Source organism: Megascapheus bottae, unplaced genomic scaffold (assembly GCF_031878675.1).
Source record: "Megascapheus bottae isolate mThoBot1 unplaced genomic scaffold, mThoBot2.hap1 HAP1_SCAFFOLD_132, whole genome shotgun sequence".
Taxonomy (NCBI): Eukaryota; Metazoa; Chordata; class Mammalia; order Rodentia; family Geomyidae; genus Megascapheus; species Megascapheus bottae.
The window spans coordinates 80,445-98,833 of NW_028327855.1; the positions used below are offsets into that span (position 1 = coordinate 80,445).

Sequence of the window (18,389 nt, forward strand, 5' to 3'; positions counted from 1 at the left end):
CACCACTGGAGGGTTGGGGGTGTAGGCCCAGTGAGTCGCTGCTTGGATGGCCACTGTCACTCTCCACGATCCGAACGCAGCGTTCAGGCAGCCAGCGGGCATCATTTTCTCCTTGTGAAAAAACACATACATGCCCTCGACCCCAGGTTAGAACAGGATCGGGTCCATGCCAAGCACCAGTTAGGGGATCCTTCCACTTCACTAAGGCAAAAGGACGCTGCTCTCTTTTTTCCCAGAATCGCTGAGCAGCAGATAAATTATTTGAATCCAAATTCAAAAAATTTAAAACAAATAAAGCATGATTAAGTATATTCACAGGGGTAGCGGGATACGACTCCCCTTTCTGTATTTTAGCAATTTGGTGTTTTAATAATCCATTAGCTCTCTCCACGATGCCTTGACCTTGAGGATTGTAAGGAATGCCTGTAATATGAGTGATATTATAGGAACGGCAGAAGGATTGAAATGCTCGGCTTGCATAGCCAGGGCCATTATCTGTTTTTATTTGCGAGGGAATCCCCATCACAGCAAAGCATCGAATGCAGTGAGAAATACAATGTTTAGTGGCTTCCCCAGCAAGGGGGGTGGCCAAGATAAAATTAGAATAAGTATCTACAGTAACATGAACATATTTTAATCGGCCAAATGATGGAACATGCGTGACATCCATCTGCCAAATGTGATTAGAAAGCAGTCCTCGTGGATTTATACCTAAATGGGGGGCTGGTGAAAAAGGGACACAGTTGGAGCAAGTCTTAACTATTTGCCTTGCTGCTTCCCTAGATAATTTGAACTGTCGGCGCAAGGCTCGACTGTTTTGATGGTGGATGGCATGTGACTGCTTAGCAAGTTCAACCTGAGTTAAGTAAACTCTGGTGGCAGAGTCAGTGACCGCATTGCCTTCACTTAAAGGGCCAGGAAGATTAGTGTGAGCTCGAACAAAGCCAAAAAAACAGGGGTGGTTGCGAGAACAAAGCAAAGTTTGTATTTGGCGAAATTGGGTCTGAATATTGGAGTTAGTAGTTCCAATAAAGGGAACAGTTTCTATGACTTGAAGAGCACGAATTACATATTGACTGTCTGAGTATAAGTTAAAGGGCTCGTCTTGTAACAGGACGAGTGCCTGTAAAACAGCCTCTAACTCCACCTCTTGGGCGGAGGAAAAACCTGTAACCCAAGATTGAGTTTTCCCATTAATGGTCAAAGCAGCCGTTCCATTTGAGGATCCATCTGTAAATACCAAAGCGGCAGAAGATAAAGGCGAGGCCTGTACTATGGAAGGAAATAGAAACGTATGACACGCAGCAAATTGGAGAAGTTTGTTAGACGGGTAGTGATGCAAAATTTTTCCCGTATAATTGGCCCAAGCAATGGCCCAAGAATCGCAATGGGCGAATAGCCAATCTTGTTGTTGTAAATTATATGGGACACAGATAAAATGAGGTTCCTGACCTAAATATTTACGGGAATCCACTCGGCACATGTGTATCAGATTAGCTACCAATTCGTAGTAGGGGGTCAGCACTTTGCCGGGTGTTGATGGTAGATAAAGCCATAAAAGTGGGCCATCCTGCCACAATACAGCAGTTGGGGAGTGAGAAGTAGCTAAAATGTAAACTCCCCAGGGTTTAGAATAGTCACAATAGGTCATTTGTTGCTGGGAAATTGCCTTTTCTACAATTTGGATGGCCCTCCTGGCGTCAGGATTTAATTCGCGCAAGGATGTAGGGTTGGTATCTCCTTTTAAGAGATCAAAGAGGGGTTTTAACTCTCCTGTGGAGAGCTTTAGATAAGGCCGAAGCCAATTTATATCTCCTAAGAATTGCTGAAAATCATGAAGAGTTCTTAAGTGTGAAGTTTTTAATTGTATTTTTTGGCTTTTAAAATAGTGTGGGCCTAATATATGGCCTAGATATGTAAAAGGCGGGTGTTCCTGAACCTTTTCAGCTGCTATTACAAGGCCAAAGAGGCTCAGATCCTGCTTTAGTTGTCCAAAGGCTTGTCGTACGACGATAGGGTCAGAACAAGCCAACAAGATGTCATCCATATAATGAACAATATAAACAGAAGAAAATTTTTCACGAGTGGAAGAAATGGCTCTAGCCACAAAACTTTGACATAAAGTTGGGCTATTTGCCATGCCCTGTGGGAGCACAAGCCAGTGATATCGCTTCATGGGTTCTTTAAAATTAACAGAGGGGACACTGAAGGCAAAGCGCTTACAGTCTTGAGGCGCCAGGGGTATAGTATAGAAACAATCCTTCAAATCTATAATAATCTTATAAGTATCCTTTGGGATTGCCATGGGTGAAGGCAAGCCAGGCTGTAGGGCCCCCATCAGTTCCATTGTGGCATTTATTTTTCTCAAATCTTGTAACAGCCTCCATTTACCTGACTTTTTCTTTATAACAAAAATTGGAGAATTCCATGGAGAGGTAGAAGGGGCCACATGCCCCAAATCCAGCTGCTCCTGTACCAGCTGCTGTACTGCAAAGATCTTTTCTAGTGAAAGAGGCCACTGTTCAACCCATACCGGTCGTTCAGAGAGCCAATTTATGGGATCAGCATGAGGGGGAGGGCAAACGACAGCTCCCGTCAAGGGATACCCCAATCCTTGTCTCGTAGGGTGAGACTGGGGTTGGAGTGGCTCTAGCTCCCCCTGTGCTGCTCGGCCTAGTCCCCTAAAGGGGAGGAGGCCTTGATCAAGTAACTGCTTAGTGACCGCAGCACTAGGACTAAACATATACACTCCCATTTTTTCCATGATATCACGACCCCATAAATTAATTGGCAGATGATCCAAGACAAATGGCTGAAAATGACCAGAGTGCCCTTCCTCATCTCTCCAAACAAGGATCGCACTGCTCTGCTGTGGGTCAGTTGCTTGCCCAACCCCCTGTAGGGAAGTCATAGAGGTTGTCAGGGGCCATTGGGCTGGCCAATGTTTTTTAGATATCACAGACACATCTGCTCCAGTGTCTAATATTCCTTTAAAGGGCTTTTCTTGTATAAATATAGTCATCTCAGGCCTCTCTTGTTTTATGCTTTGTACCCAATAGATATCAGAAGATCTAAATCCTCTCTGTCCACATGGGGAATTAGCAGTCTCCCCGGGAGGTAAAGGCACAAGTATTAATTGTGCTAATTTTTGACCGGCTGGGATCGATACCACGTGTTTCGGGGCAGAGGCCATAACTTTGATTTCTCCAGTAAAATCCTGGTCAATTTTGCCAGGTGTAATCTGTATCCCTTTAAGGGCTGAGCTACTTCGCCCTAACAGCAATCCAGCCACTCCCGGGGGAAGGGGGCCGAAGACCCCCGTGGGGAGAGCTTGTGTCCCCATCTCTGGGGTCAATACTGAGCAGGTGGAGGAACAGAGGTCCAATCCTGCACTTCCTGGGGTGGCACGGAGGAGGCCGGAGACTGATCTTGGGGGGTTGTTAGAAGATGCACTTGTGGCCGAGAAGAGGGAGGGACTGCTCCATGGTTTTGCGGGGCCAGGGGCTGGCCCCTCCTCCAGTTTCCCGAAAGCGGGCGGCCATTGCGATCTGTTCTTGACCTGCAATCTTTAGCCCAGTGCTTCCCTTTACCACAGCGTGGACATGTGCCAGGTGATTTTTCTCTCTTTTGCCTGGCCTGGCATGGGCATTGCGTCATCCAATGTCCTATTTGTCCACAAGAGAAGCAACGCCCTGGGGGTCTAGCAGCCCGAGAATGCCGCTGACCTCTATATTTTAGAGACTCAGTAACAGTCTTTCCTTGAGGAGCGGCGGCTAAAGTAAGGCCTTGTACATGGGAGGGTCCAATATCAGCACACAGTGAAATAAAGTCCGTGATTCCTCCCTTATTCCTATGGGGTCTGATAGCTGCCTGACAGGCGGCGTTGGCATTTTCATAGGCTATGTGTCTAACTATAATCTCCCTTGCATTCTCATCTTGTACTAGGCGGTCTGCAGTCTCCATTAATCGAGACAAAAATTCTAAATAAGGCTCATTTGGTCCTTGTTTAACTTCTACTAGATTTTTTGTACGATTGGAATTGCGTAACTTTTTCCAAGCCTCTCTCGCCGCAGCATTTATTTGTAAATAGGCCTCCTTTGCATAACCCAATTGATCTTTGGTGTTTTTATAGGTTCCCTCTCCTAACAACTGATCAACAGTGTAAGGCAGGTTCTTAGACCTATTTGTTTCAATTTTAGCCCGACACTGTGCAGTGAACTCTGTCTCCCATAATAAGTACTCTCCTGCACTAAGGCATGCTCTGGCAAGCCGCTTCCAGTCATTTGGGCATGCAATACCAGCACACGCGGCCTCCAATATTGCTTGAGTAAAAGGGGCAGTTGGCCCATATTGGGAGCAGGCATTTTTTAAATCCTGTAATAGTTTAACAGGAACAGGTTGATGGTATACTTGTTCATCATGATCAACTAAACTAGGGAAGCATCGAGGCCCTGAAATACCTTCCCTCTCTCTAGCAGCCTGAGTCAGGTTTAATTGCGATGCACTGTGCCTGGTTGTAGTGCCTGTTAAAAGGGACTTGTTGCTAGGGCCTTTAGGCTTGCCTAAAGGTTGAGAAAGGGATTGAGGCCGTAAGGCTGCAGCCGGAGGCGGTGGGTGTGAGGGGTAAGGTTTAGAATCAGACACCGTAGTGGCCTGAGGGTCATATTTCTTTCCTACTTCTGAGGGGGCTCTCTGCTCTGTCCCCATTTTCGATAGAAAATGTAGGATTTCTTCTAACTTCTTCTCCATCGTAGCCATTCGGCCCTCCATTGACTCATCATAACTTTCCTCCTTGGTATTCAAACCTGAATTCTGATACTCAATATCTACTGGTTGTTGTTCCGTTTGCAAGATCTCACTTAGACTCTCTTGGGCTGCGGCATATGGCTCAGCCTCAGGTTCTTCAGAAGGGTCCTTTAACTCATAAAGTTCCCTTAATTCAAGATTAAATTCAGCATCTTCATGTAGAGGATCTATGTATTTACTTACTAAATTCCATACAGTAGTAGCCTCTATTGGGGTCTTTTCGGGGCCATATACCTCATAATAATCTTGAATTCTTTTTCCTATCCGCTGCCAGGCTTTTTGGAATGCCTCCTCTACAGACCTCGGGCATGCTTCCTCGAGAAACTGTAGGAAGCTCTGAAGCACCCCCTCTTCCACCCACGTTCCGTGGGCTTCAAATAGGCCTGTTAAGATCGGTAGAAATAACTCATGGCTATTAGCTTGACCCATAATTATTACTCCTGACTATACTCTCTTAATAGTCCTACGATGTGTTACTCACCACAGGGAGGGGTCCTTCACCTTCGTCCCAGATTTTCAGGGTCCCTGTTCGGGCGCCAGATGCCGGGGCCTCCCGGCAGCAAATTGGGGTTCCTGAAATAAGGGGCAGGGACTGGAAAAATTAGAAGAGAGACAAACACATCGGGTCCAGGAGGTCTGCAGCCCAAGCAAAAACTGCCGCCTCGTTTATTCTTAACACAAAGTTTTTATCCCCTCCCGAGACCAGGGCCCTCCCAGGTGTTACATCCAGATCGTTAATCAGGGAGCTGTTGAGGGTTACATTCATATGGTAAATCTCAGATCAATTGAACAGGAGAAGGCCAAAAAACAATAAGACAATCAAGCAATTATCTGATGCAAATCAAAGTACAGTTTGTTTCCACTCTTGCTCTTCCTAGCTTAACATTTCCAAAGCCAGTGAATTCTATACTGTTCTGATTTTCATGGCACCAATGGAGAATTGAAGACACAGGCATTACCTTGCATGATAACACATACTAATTAGCTGAGGAGGGTGGTTCAGAGGCAGGCACTGTGCAAACTATGAACATGCTACCACTCACACTCTGAGATGCAGAGCCCATTTATTACAGAATAACATGCTATTCCATCCCAAGCGTAGCCTAGTTCTGCATATTTGTATATGTGAAAGTTTCATATTCTATACAATGTGTTAGTGCTTTAAATTCCAAATATAAATGTTTTCCACAAACACTTCCCCATTTTGCCAATTAGAATGTCTGATAAAAAAAACAAACCTTAAAAATAATGTTTGAGCAAGAAGTAAAAGGAGAATCTCTTAAAGGAGGAGGACTGGGATCATGTAGAGAGTAATAGGAGAAGCTAATAGAAGATATGATTAACATAAAATATGTGCAAAGAAACCCATTGTTCTAATACACACTCAAAACATTTTTAAACTACAAAAGTTCTAGAACAGGGTCATAATTATGTCTGTACAAGGCTAGCCAGTATAATTGTAGGCTCTGTGGACCATGTGAATTCCTTGAAACTGCCTTAGCGAAGTACACAGTATGAGCCCTAAAGTGGACCAGAACAGCATGGGGATGAAGGGGTCTCACAATGCTTGAAACATGCCAGCACAAAAACAGTTGGTGTACAAAAGTGCACCAGAATGTTGCTAAAATGTTTCTCATCTCTTTTAGTTCCAAGAAGGAAAGGAGGAAGGATGCACAGAAGCTGTACCAAAGGCAAAGGAAATGGAAGATGAAATGCAAAAGTATAAATTGAAGCAGCATAAATTACATACATCTGTGTGAAGCTAAGGAACCTGTATTCTGAGTTCCTAAAATGCATATCCAGGGGTTTGGGAAGTAGTTCAGTGGTTGGGAAGATGGTTGGCTAAAAGGGGGCTTTTATAGGATCCACAACAGAACAAGAAGAGAAACATGATATGTGTATAACATCTCAAGTTAATCCTAATTTTGCACATTTTATATGAAACAAAAGTATGATTACTAAAATCTTTTGAGGCATTTCAGAATATCTATAATCATTTATTTAGAACCTTGTTTAAAATTATATGAAACATTAAAACTGGATACGTGGAAATAATTATTTTAAAACCTGCCTTGTAGGCTTGTACTTCAAAATTTCCTATTGAAAGCTACCATAGAAAAGAAAACAAAGAAAATTGAAAGACTTCAACAAAAGCTGAAAAGACAAAGGGCAAAACTGGCAAGCTCTCCTTTGGTGAGTCTCTTCCCAAAGTCTACCACACTAAAGAGGAAGACTTCTTTTTCCATTGTCAGAGTAAGGAATGTTTAAGTCAATTTGACAAAGGTTATTAATGGCCGTATTTCTTTTCTCATCGGTTGTGGGGCTTGAACTCTGGGCCTGGCCACCGTCCATATCCAGCTCAAAGCTACAGCTCTACCCTTTGAGCCATAGTGCCAATTCCATTTTTTTACTGGTTAATTGAAGATAAGAGTCTCACAGGACTTTTTGCCAGGGCTGGCTCTGAACCTTGTTCCTAAGATCTCAGCCTCCTGAGTAGCTAGGATTACAGGCATGAGCCACTGGTGCAGTATTTCTTGTATTCACATTGGTGCTTCATCCTCTTTACAGCTGTTGTGTTGACTTGATGGCACTTGAATTCAAAAAAGTTGATGAAGTTTGTAATAAGATGCCAAGGAAACTAGATCATTGTAAATGAAACTTTTATGCTCACTTAATTTTATCAGTGGTTAAATTTTGCCATCTAGAAATTGGTATAATATCAGTATCAGAGAGTATTTTTAAATTAAAAAAATAAATTTATTGTAAAGATGATGTACAGATGAGTTACAGTTACATAAATCAGGTGATGAATACATTTGTTTTTGAACAGTGTTACTCTCGCCTTCATTTTCTCACAAGTTGTTCCCTCCAGATCTCCTGACCCTCCCCGTAGTTTAGTACATTTACAACATACAGTTTTTGATATTACAAGAAATTTAAGTAAAAAAACTTGTACTAGAGTCCTGAGTTTGTCTTTATAATCTAATATTTCAGTGATGTTTTGCAGAGGAATCATTTGTAATCTGAATTCCTCATGAAGAATGCATGGTATGTCCCTAGGGAACACTTTTCCCTCTAGAATGTTTTTCTCTCTGGCATCTGAAAAGAAAACCTAGCTGAGCATGATGCTACATACCTACATGAACTCAGCCCATGGGAGCCAAAGTGAGGGCAGCTTCTGTAGGTGGCTGTGGGTGCATAGGGAATTAACATTTCCCTATCGCAAAACAAACTGGGCATGCTCATAATCATGTTCATAATCTTATGTCTAAAATCTCAGCTACTTAGCATTGTTTAAGCATTGTTGCTTAAAAAGTATTCCCAGGTTTTATTCTTTGTTGTTGTTTTTGTTTCCTTTTTTTGTCTGTTGATTAATCTGTCTTTGTGGGAGTAAAGGAGAACATAAAGATGGGGAACAAAGAGTGAACAACTGTAGCAGTTGTACTCAGTAGATTGTATGTTGAAAATGAGTTGTACAACTTGTGGGTGGCAACGGGAAGGAGTGACATTTTCCAAGAAGAAATTTACTCATTACCTGACTTATGTAATGCCAAGCATTCTGTACTTCCCCTTTCTAATAACAATTAAAACTGAATATTAAAAACTAAAAAATGAAGAAACTATTTCACTTGGTTCATCAGACTTTCCAGGTCTTTCTTAAACAGCTCATCTCAGTAAAATTTTTGAATCATTCAAGATGCAGATGTATGGAGAGAACTGAAAGCTACATAAGAATTTAGCAGGAGAAAGTGTCTCCCGTCACCCATGCTTGCTCCTGTAATGATCAAGAACACAAGATGGCATGGGGAGGACTCGATGCAAGTAGTGAGGTAGTTGTCTCCAGGAACTGATTCTGGATATAGTAGCTGTTTGCATGCAGTTCCATTATACACGTAGACATTTGTGATGACTGATCTCTCTGAAGGCTGAAGAAACACTAAAACATATGAATTAGTACCATTTAAGTGGCATACTTTGATACACAGGACAGGAAAATACACTGATAAAAGTCCTCCAAACCAGGCACTATGGCTTACTCCTGTAATCCTAGCTACTCGATCAAGGTTCAAAGCCAGCCCTGGCACAAAAGTCTGTGAGATTCTTATCTCCAACTAACTACAAGAAAGCTAGAAGTGTGCCATACCCTTGAGCTGAAGAGCTCAGGGACACCGCCCAAGCCCAGAGTTCACGTCCCGTGACCAACAAAAAAAGAAAGAAGAAAGGAAAAAAGAATAAAAAAGTGTCCTCCATGAAAGAGACTGCCAGGTTATATCAGATACATCAGGTTCTTAGAGAAGTGTATTAAGGAATTGAAAGTTATAAAACGTGTAGTTCTACTAGTCATGTTCAAAAATAAGAAGGGATTTGTTTTTGGTAATTCCCAAAGATGTGAAGTAGACATGTGGCCTAGGTTTATTAGCCACTTTGATCTCTTCTAAGATTCAAAAGTTCAATCTGAGATCTATCCAGCTGTATCCCTAACTCCTCCAGAGGTGCTCATGTCAGAGCCCATGAGCCAGGGATTCTGGGTGAATTTATTTCACAGGCACTGTGTTAACATGGAAAAACCAATCAAGAATAGTCTCTAGATAGCCAACCCTGCAAATAATGCGGTTGAATATATGTCTGAAAGAAGCTTTAGAACAAGACCATGGCAAAAATAGGTCTCTAGAAAACTGCTCACCAAACAGAATAGGGGCAAGTCCTATAAAAAAGTCAGGGATTGTGGGTGAAAGCCAGACAAAGAATGATATTCAGCATCTTCAGGAAGTTTGTCCTCCTACACACGAGACCAGAAAATCACTGCTCACAGCAACATGAGTTAGAATGAACAAGCAACATGTGACACCATCTACAGAAGGGACCTCGGAAAGTAAAGGGTTTTGTAGGTTTGTCTACAAGTACAATGGCAGGAACAAATACCATAGAAGTATAAATGATCTCCTTAAATAGGTAAGGGCTGGAAATGTACATGAGGGAAATAAGTTTAGCCTTGAAAGGCTATGGAAACCAGAAGGGGTGGGACCAAATGTCAGCGATTGCTGCAAGTTCAATAGGAGTGGCCAGACGCACAAGGGAAAGGTGTGGCCACTGTTTGTAAGTGGAAGTGATGAGCAAAGCCAGACGATTCCTCTGCTTGGGATGGCTTTCCACGCATGCTCCTCAGAACTCAGCCTCCTGATTGTCTGGGCTTACAGAAGTGAGCCATTGAAATCATTGTAACAGTAGCTGTTTTCATGAAGTTCTGGGCTTTGCATGGCCAATGCTGTAATGGTTAAATATGTATTTTAATTTGATTTAGAGCCAAGGGCATGTTCAAAAGGGTTCCAGAAAATTTAATAGAAAATCAGATTGAATGCAGGCTTAAAATATTGGAATCTCAAGTTTCTCAACTAAAACAAGGACAAGAGATGCACAAAATAGAGATTCAACATTCCAAGGAGTTCTGTGTAGAGAGAATAACCCATAGAGAGACTCAACAATATGAACCCAGCAAGTAAGTAATAAACTGAGAATGACAGAACATAATCCAAGTTCAGTGACTGTGTCTCTAGAGAAATGGTTGATGACAGTAGTAGGCTATGAGACATAAGTACTATGACTTTGGAATATAATTGTTAGTAAATTAACTTGTAAAATGTTACTCAAAAATGGGTACTATTATTTTCTTTATATGGATTTTCCCACTTAACTCTCTTATATGATGAATTTATTCTCTTAAATTATCTGCTACATATTCAATGTTAGTAATTAAGAAAGATATGTTGTTGTAAAATTCCTTTGCAGATTTGATATAAATAGAAATGCTGAATACAACTGGTTTTTTTGCAAGATTCTACTCTAATTATTTCTCTTGGGGATGTAGCAGAAAAATACTATTAACTCCAAGGTGTCAGACACTAGGGTTAGTCTTCTAAACTAAGATTGGAATTGGTCAATTCAGCGGCTGCATTTTTGTGTGTGGCCACTTGAGGGAGGCTGGAGATAAAATGCCTTTAGTGTCGCTCATCTGGGTGAGATATGTGCCTCTTCTTCCAACAATAGGACAAAATATTTTTGGGCAGCAAGTAAGTCAGCTTCCTGGTCTCTTTTGTTATGCTCAGCACATTGCAAGCATCGACGGGAAGCATGGCTTGTTCACAGGCTTAACTCCAAGACTGTGTTCAGGAGCCCTTGGAACTGTGGTCTGTAGACACAGGAACTGGAAGTTTCCATAGAGAAGCCTCATGTTCCTTTGACCAAGTTATCAAAGAGACAACTCGAGAGATGATGGCTCATTGTGCTGCTACCCTCATTACACATCCCCTCCATGTGATCACTCTGAGATGTATGATACAATCCATTGGCAGAGAATCCAAATACTGTGGACTTTGTGACTCCATAATAACTATCTTTCGGGAAGAGGGCTTGCTGGGATTCTTTTCGGGTCTCATTCCTCACTGCCTAGGTGATATAATTTCTCTGTGGTTCTGTAACTCCCTGGCCTACCTCGTGAACACCTATGTACTGGACAGTGGGGTTTCTACCATGAATGAAATGAAAAGTGATTCCCAAGCTGTCACAGCATTATTTGCTGTATGATGACCTATCCCTTTATGCTTGTATCTAATCTTATGGCTGTCAACAACTGCAGGCTTGCTGGTGGATCCCCTCCTTACTCCCCACTGTATAATAAATTGCTGGTACATGCTGCAAAAACAGGGAAATATGAGCCAAGGAAATAGCTTGTTTTTCTGGAAGGTCTCCTGTGGGAACTCTTATTATTATGACCTGAGAATGTTAATTTGAAGATGTGAGGCAGGGACAGTGACATTTCTATAGTCCCAGATGCACAGAATTATGGGAGAGAATGTTGATTTCTATACAGTGTGGCATGCTTTTTAAATAATCATTTAATCTTGGGAAAATGGAAAAAAATGCCTTTGGTGTTTCTCTACTGCACTGAAAGGAGAAATGAAGAAGGGGTTAAAATATTTCCTTGTTCAGTGTGAAGGCAAGTGGAAGACAGAAGGGGCAAGTCCTGTCAGGCCTCATTGAAGATAGATAAAAGGAAGAAACTGCTCAAGAGCTTTTAAAATGATTTCTGATCCTGCATTCAGCTCTTATTCGTCCCAGAGGTTGTGACTGAATTATAACTCAGTGACAAATGCTTGTTTCCGCTCATAGTATATAGATAGATGATGAGACTGAATGTTTTCTAGTTCTTGGGAATATTATCTAGAAACTTTTAAGTTGATTTGCTAAAAGGAAATTGTTCCTTAGGCGTTCTTTATTGGCTAACGAAATGCTGGTATTTGTCCTTGGCAAACTTCACAGGACTGTGGACAGCATGAAGGAGGCCATTGAAGGAATTTCCTTGGTGATAGCCCACACTCAGTCTCTTGCCCATACTCCTGTCACAAGGCCTAGCAGCGAGGGCTCTTCTATGGAAAACCTTCCACGTGATGCAGAATTGAAGGGAAGTTTCCCTCCTCGAGAAAACCATGTGACTTCTTCCTCAAATGCATACACTTCAGTTGAGAGCCTGGACCAGTACCTGAGCAGGGTCAGTTGCATTTCAATATGTTCCACTGGCTTGCAGTATTTGAATGATTGTTCTTCAGTTTTTGAAATCCTGACTTGTTTGACTGCTTTGTGTTCAGTTAATATTGCTAGCATTCAGTGTTCATAATAGAATTGGAGATCTGGGCATTTTTTTTAAAACTTCAAGCTCTCATGCTGAATCTCTACAGTTATTTTGTTGTTGGTGGTGGTGGTATGTCTTTGTTGTTTACAGTGGTGCTTCCAATATCCTCCATACCTGTGCTCTCCACTCTCAGAATAATTTCAACAGTTGTTCTGGTTTCATTCATAGTTATCAAATAGTATACTTAAGAGCATTTCATACATGTCCCATACCTTCTTCTGTCATGTCCTCACTCCCCACTGCTGTCCCTTCCCCCAAAAGTTCCTCTTGTACATTCCTATTATTCATCTTTAAAGTCTAGATTTACAAGATAGAGAGAACCAGTGACATTTGATTCTCTCAGTCTGGTATATTTGGCTTAACATGATAAGCTCTACTTCTATTTTCCTGCAAATGATATTATTTCATTCTTTATAGCTGACTGATTTTCTGTTTTGGCCACATATTGTATTTATGCGTGTGCTCCTTGATGAACAGGTACTTGTTTTGATTCTGTGTTTTAACTCTTTTGAAGAGTACTAATATAAGCACAAAGGTACAGTGAGAAAAGATATGTTTTGTGTAACTTGCCTCCATAAGGATATGGAAATTGGCATTTTAACTTTCTGTGGAAGCTGCATCTGAATTGGTTTGGAAATGAACACTGCTGTCTAGACACATCACTGACTGTGCTTACTACCTGCGTGACTTCACCTCACAGAACCTGATTGTCCTGCACCATCTCAAGCTTACCATCCACTCTTGAACTCATATGCTTACAATGTCAGCAGAGAATTTTATAGACCTGTAAACTTAACAACTGAACTTTGTTTCATGGATAAAATTGTGTCATTTGTTGACCTACAATTTTTGTTGTTGTCAGTTGTGGGACTTGATATCTAGGCCTGAGCGTAGTCCCTGAGCTCTTTAGCTCAAGGCTACTGCCATATCCCCAAGTCACAGTGCTACTTCCAGTTTTCTGGTGGTTAATTGGAAATGAACAACTCACAAACTTTAGTGCCCAGGTGGCTTTGAACTGCAATCCTCAGATCTCAGCCTCCTGAGTAAGTAGGATTGCAGGAGTGAGCTATGGCACCCAGCTACAAAATTTCATAATTACAATGTTCTTGACAAGAACAAGTTTTCCTAAATAACATTTATTATTCTCATTCTTTGGAAGTGATGATATATTTTCATTGAATTTTAAGGAAATAAGTGAATTTTACTATACTCTATTTCCAACTTCCTGTGCCACACTTGTGAGCTCTATTCTTTGTCTTTAAATTCTGTCATACCATCACTAGAATGCCTGATGGATAAGTGAGTAGTAATAAATAACTTCTATGTTTGGGATGGCGAGCTTAAATTATCAATTTGTTTCTCCTATTCAGATTCTTACTGTCCTCCTCTCATCTATAGGTGTCATGTAACCATTTCATCCCACCTTGTGATACAGACCCGGTAAGTCCCCGTGTGTGCACCCCTGGAAATGTGCAAACTGTGACACATGCCAGTCACTGCTGAGTGTGTGAGAGTACATTGATGACAGTTTTGCTATTTATCCACTGTTTGAATATTTCTAGACCAAGATTAAAAATTACAGAAGCAAAATATTTATTGGAACACATAGACAAATATGTCATGTGACCCAGCTGTTTAGCCATTTACATCAGTGAGCCTTGGCTCAGAGCTCTGATGGGATACTCTAGATGTTTGAACACACAGAGAAGTCACACAGGTCTGGGTTAAAAATGAAATTCAGCCACATCTTCCTGTTCAGCTCCTGCCCAAATGGGCTTATAGAAGGAAAAAAATAAAAGATGCCCAAACATGTTTTAATATATAATTCATGATATCCTAGCTGGATAGTGTTTGTTTTGTTTTGTTTCAGAGTTTTTCATCTAAAAAAAAACGAGGCTCCAGGTATTCATGATACACAGTCATTTACTGGACTCATCTGGCACAAATGAGGAGCACACAAAAGCTTTCTACTTCCCCATTGTTAGGCTTAACACAAATGTGGAATATTCTCCTTAGCACTTAGCAGAAAGATTAGAGAATTATTTTTCAAGAAAATGATGATTGATTATGAAAAATGAATACATTGACCCAAGCAAGATGTAGGGGAAAATAATTTACATAGTTGGAGGCAAGTAGGTTTTTGCTGATTTTTAATGGTATACAAATCATAGAATGTTTACATAGAATCTAATGGATATCATGTATGCACGATTATGCTGTGTGGAATTTGACTTTTGACTTTGAGTCTTTGATATTCTTTTATTGTTGGGATAATGTATAGAAGGGTTACAGTTACATTCATCAGTTAGTAGGTGCATTACTTCTCACACATTGATACCTCTTCTTGTGTTTTTGTTTCCATTTCCCTCTCTCCACCCCCTCCTAGTCATCTTGTTTTCCCTCTTCCCTTTCCTATTTCAAATAAACAAATACACATATATATAATATACCAGGCAACGAAGTCAGATACAGTAACAATATGAGATTAACCAAAGGGCAAAAAAGAAAAGAGAAATAGTACATTAAGAACAACAGTCACACAAGATAAAGCTCTTGTTTCCATATCCTAGAGATCCTTTCATTTAGTCTCATCCTATATGACTTTAGGTACCTAGGTTTACTATTGTAATCATCTGCTAGGAGAGTCCTAGATGTGTACTAATTATTACAAATGAGGGAAACCATTGAGCCTATAGATTCCTTTGGGTCTGGATTACTTCACTTAATGTGATTGAGTCTTTGATTTTCTTATTCTTTGAAATATCAGATTTCACGAGTGCTGATCTAGGAAGAGTTCAATACTCTTTTAGAATCTCTCTCTCTCTCTCTCTCTCTCTCTCTCTCTCTCTCTCTCTCTCTCTCTCTCTCTCTCTGTGTCTCTCTATCTCACAGACTCATACGCACACAGATACACACACACACACACACACACACACACAAATGGGTTTAAAGTTCAGAGTTAATTCATCTGTTTTAAATATTTTAAACTACAGTCCTCCTTTGTTCCTGGAAACAAGAAGAATGCCCAAGAGAAGTAAAAGATTGCTGTGATGCCAGAAATCTTTAAGAAAAAGGCAAAGGAATATCACAGAGCCTCATGAAAAATGTGACAAAAAGAAACAGTTTGCCCAAAGGATGCTGTGAAAGGCAAAGAGGAAGGTGTTCATGAGTACCCAGGAATGTTCCAAACTGAGATCTGAATGCCTGGTACAGCACAAGAACCTGGCCAACTTCTAGATACCTGGGCAAAACCAAATTGGCCTTTCACATCAGAATCAGAAATTTCAATGTAGTGAGCCTAGAGTTCCTAAAGGTTTTACAATATGTCTGTTTTGATAGATTCCAATAACACTTTTGTTATGCTCAATAAAGCTTCCATTATCATGCTTGTTACACAACAGAAGACTTTTAATTTCTACTTCTTTTTATTACTGCTCTTAGTCCTCAGTAGAAAGATGGTCAGAGGTGGTAGATGAGTTTGGGAATAGGTGGAGAAAAGTGAGATAAGATAATGTTGGGTTATTAATAGAAGAGAGGAACATTGTTTTCATTGGTGGTGGTGGTTGGTGGGGCTTGAACTCTGGGCCTGGCCATGGTTCCTGAGCTCTTTTCTCTCAAGCATAGTTCTCTACTTTGAGTCATAGCAACACTTCCAGTTTTCCCAAGCCCTAAGTTTAAGCACTGGGACTGGCAAAAAAAAAAACTTGGGACTGGCACTATCATTTTTTCCTCTGGAAGCACAGATGATAGTTTAAGTCTATAGTTTTCAAGAATACAATTCTAATTAATCCCAAATAACTACAAAACCAAACAACAACTAAAACTTCAAGCCTATCAAGTTCAGTTAAGTTTTGGGGGGCTTTGGGGGACTTATTTATTTTTTTGGTTGGTCGTGGGGCTTGAACTCTGGGCTTGGACCTGGTTTTGTCCCTGAGCTCTTCAGCTCAAGGCTAGCTCTCTACCACAATGACACTTCCAGTTTTCTGATGGGTTTAATAGGAAATAAGAATCTCATGGACTTTCCTTCCTGGGCTAGCTTTGAACCTTGATCCTTAGATCTCAGCCTCCTGAGTAGCTATGATTACAGGTGTGAACCGCCAGCATCCAACAAGTTCAGTTTAGTTTATCTTGACTTTTCAGATTTATCTCCTACTCTTTTGAGGAAAGAGTATGGTGAGCAGTTATGATGGGACAGTTGGGTAGATGGACTCAACAGTTCCTGTTCTCTAGTGTGTGGGGGAACTCTGGTTACCAATAATTATACATATCAATACAGATAATAGAAAAAATTGGGCGTTTGTACTGATGGATATGCTATTTACACAGTAGGCCACAACTATTTACAACTATGTACCAAATAAAACACTTAACGTTGTTGTAAATTGGTGAGTCTATTGGATAAATCCCAGAGTTTGATGATTGTAGCCCAGTGACCACTGATATCTCAACTGCAGTTGAGGTTGGAGGTGGTGGGAGTCTGGGTTTGTTTCATTTCTGCTTTTAGGAAGCAGCCCTTTGCTGTTCTGAACTGTGATCTTCAGATCACATCCTTCTGAGAAGCCAGAACTACAGGCTTGAGCCACCAGTCCCCAGAATACTGTTTTTGATGCAAACCCCAGAGCCTAGAGTTATTAAACAGACCTAGCTGTGATCATAGCTCAAATCTCCCTGGAAGGCCCAACCCTCTATCTCCCTGATGCTTTCTCTCTGGTGATCTCAACCAGACACTGTGTAGAGTGCATCCCTGTTTCTATCCTGTGAAGAACAAGACAACAACTTCAGCCTCTGGGAACACACAGGCTCCTTTTTTGAGGCTTCTTCAGTTCCTCTTGTATCCCCATGAGTCAAAACAGAGGAGTGCCATGTACAGAGAAACTTGAAGGTCTTTTATTGAAGACAGTGGTCCTAGAGCTGGCTATTTCCAAAAAGATTCTCTCAACCAGGAAGGGAAGTTGAGCTGGGTTTTGAAAGTCAGCAAAGCTTAATTGGCAGTGAGGCTAGCTTCTGACCAATTAAGCAGACAACTGGAGCAATGAGGAACCAGCAAGAGGTGTGCTTTAACTCCAGGTGGCCAGAGGCCAGGACTGGGTTAGATAGTTCATCCTCCCCTTAGTGGTAACTAATGGAAGCATTGGTTTAGTTTGAAGTCATTCTCAGTTGTTAGGTAAGGTGGTATAATGGCTGAGGAGGTACCCTGGGGTAAAATTTGTCCTGGGTAGTCACAGCTGCTCTTGCCACACAGTTTCCATTCTGTACCACACAGCTCCCGTCCCTGTAGAGGCTGACATCCACACATGGCCATGTGGTTCTTGCAGGCCAGGGTGAGTCAGCTGGCTAAGGTCTAGCAGGGCTGGACTGTCATGAATGGGAGCCTCTGAGTTGTCATCAGGAAGAAGTGGGGCTGGGTTTAGACATCACCTGGGTGCAAACTGGAGCTGAGGCTGGTACTACATGTATAATCATGAATCATCTAAGTCTCTATGGTATGAGGGGTGATCGGTGTCAGCTTTTTTTTTGTTTTTTGGCTGATCCTAGGGCTTAAACTTTGGGCCTGGGTGCTGTCCCTTAACTTCTTTTGCTCAAGGTGAGCACTCTACCACTTGAGCCATAGTACCGCTTCTGGATTTTTGAGTAGTTTACTGGAGTGAGAGTCTCATGGAGTTTCCTTCCCAGGTTGGTTTTGAACTGCAATCATCAGATCTCAGCCTCCTGAGAAGGTAGGATGAGAGGTGTGAGCTACCAGTGCCCAGCTAAGACACATTTCAGGTATAATCACTGCATATTTCTAATACAGATTGGTTTACCCAAGAAAGTAAAGAATAAACTACAGCGCAGCTCCATTAACCTAACAGTTAAATTTTAATATCAAAGATGTAGCCAGCAATGAGCATGCAGG

The 18,389-nt window shown here is 41.4% G+C and overlaps 1 protein-coding gene and 1 pseudogene across 1 annotated transcript in view; both read left to right on the forward strand.

The window, feature by feature from the left end:
• LOC150039013 (uncharacterized) overlaps nucleotides 1–18,389 on the forward strand; it is a 100,481-nt gene that overhangs the window by 17,866 nt on the left and 64,226 nt on the right. The window contains exons 4-5 of the mRNA XM_090328061.1: nucleotides 6,453–6,526; nucleotides 6,885–6,999. Of these exons, the coding sequence (XP_090184187.1) occupies nucleotides 6,453–6,526; nucleotides 6,885–6,999 (189 nt within the window). The remainder of the gene's footprint in view (nucleotides 1–6,452; nucleotides 6,527–6,884; nucleotides 7,000–18,389) is intronic.
• LOC150039014 (mitochondrial carrier homolog 2 pseudogene) lies at nucleotides 10,906–12,216 on the forward strand (annotated as a pseudogene).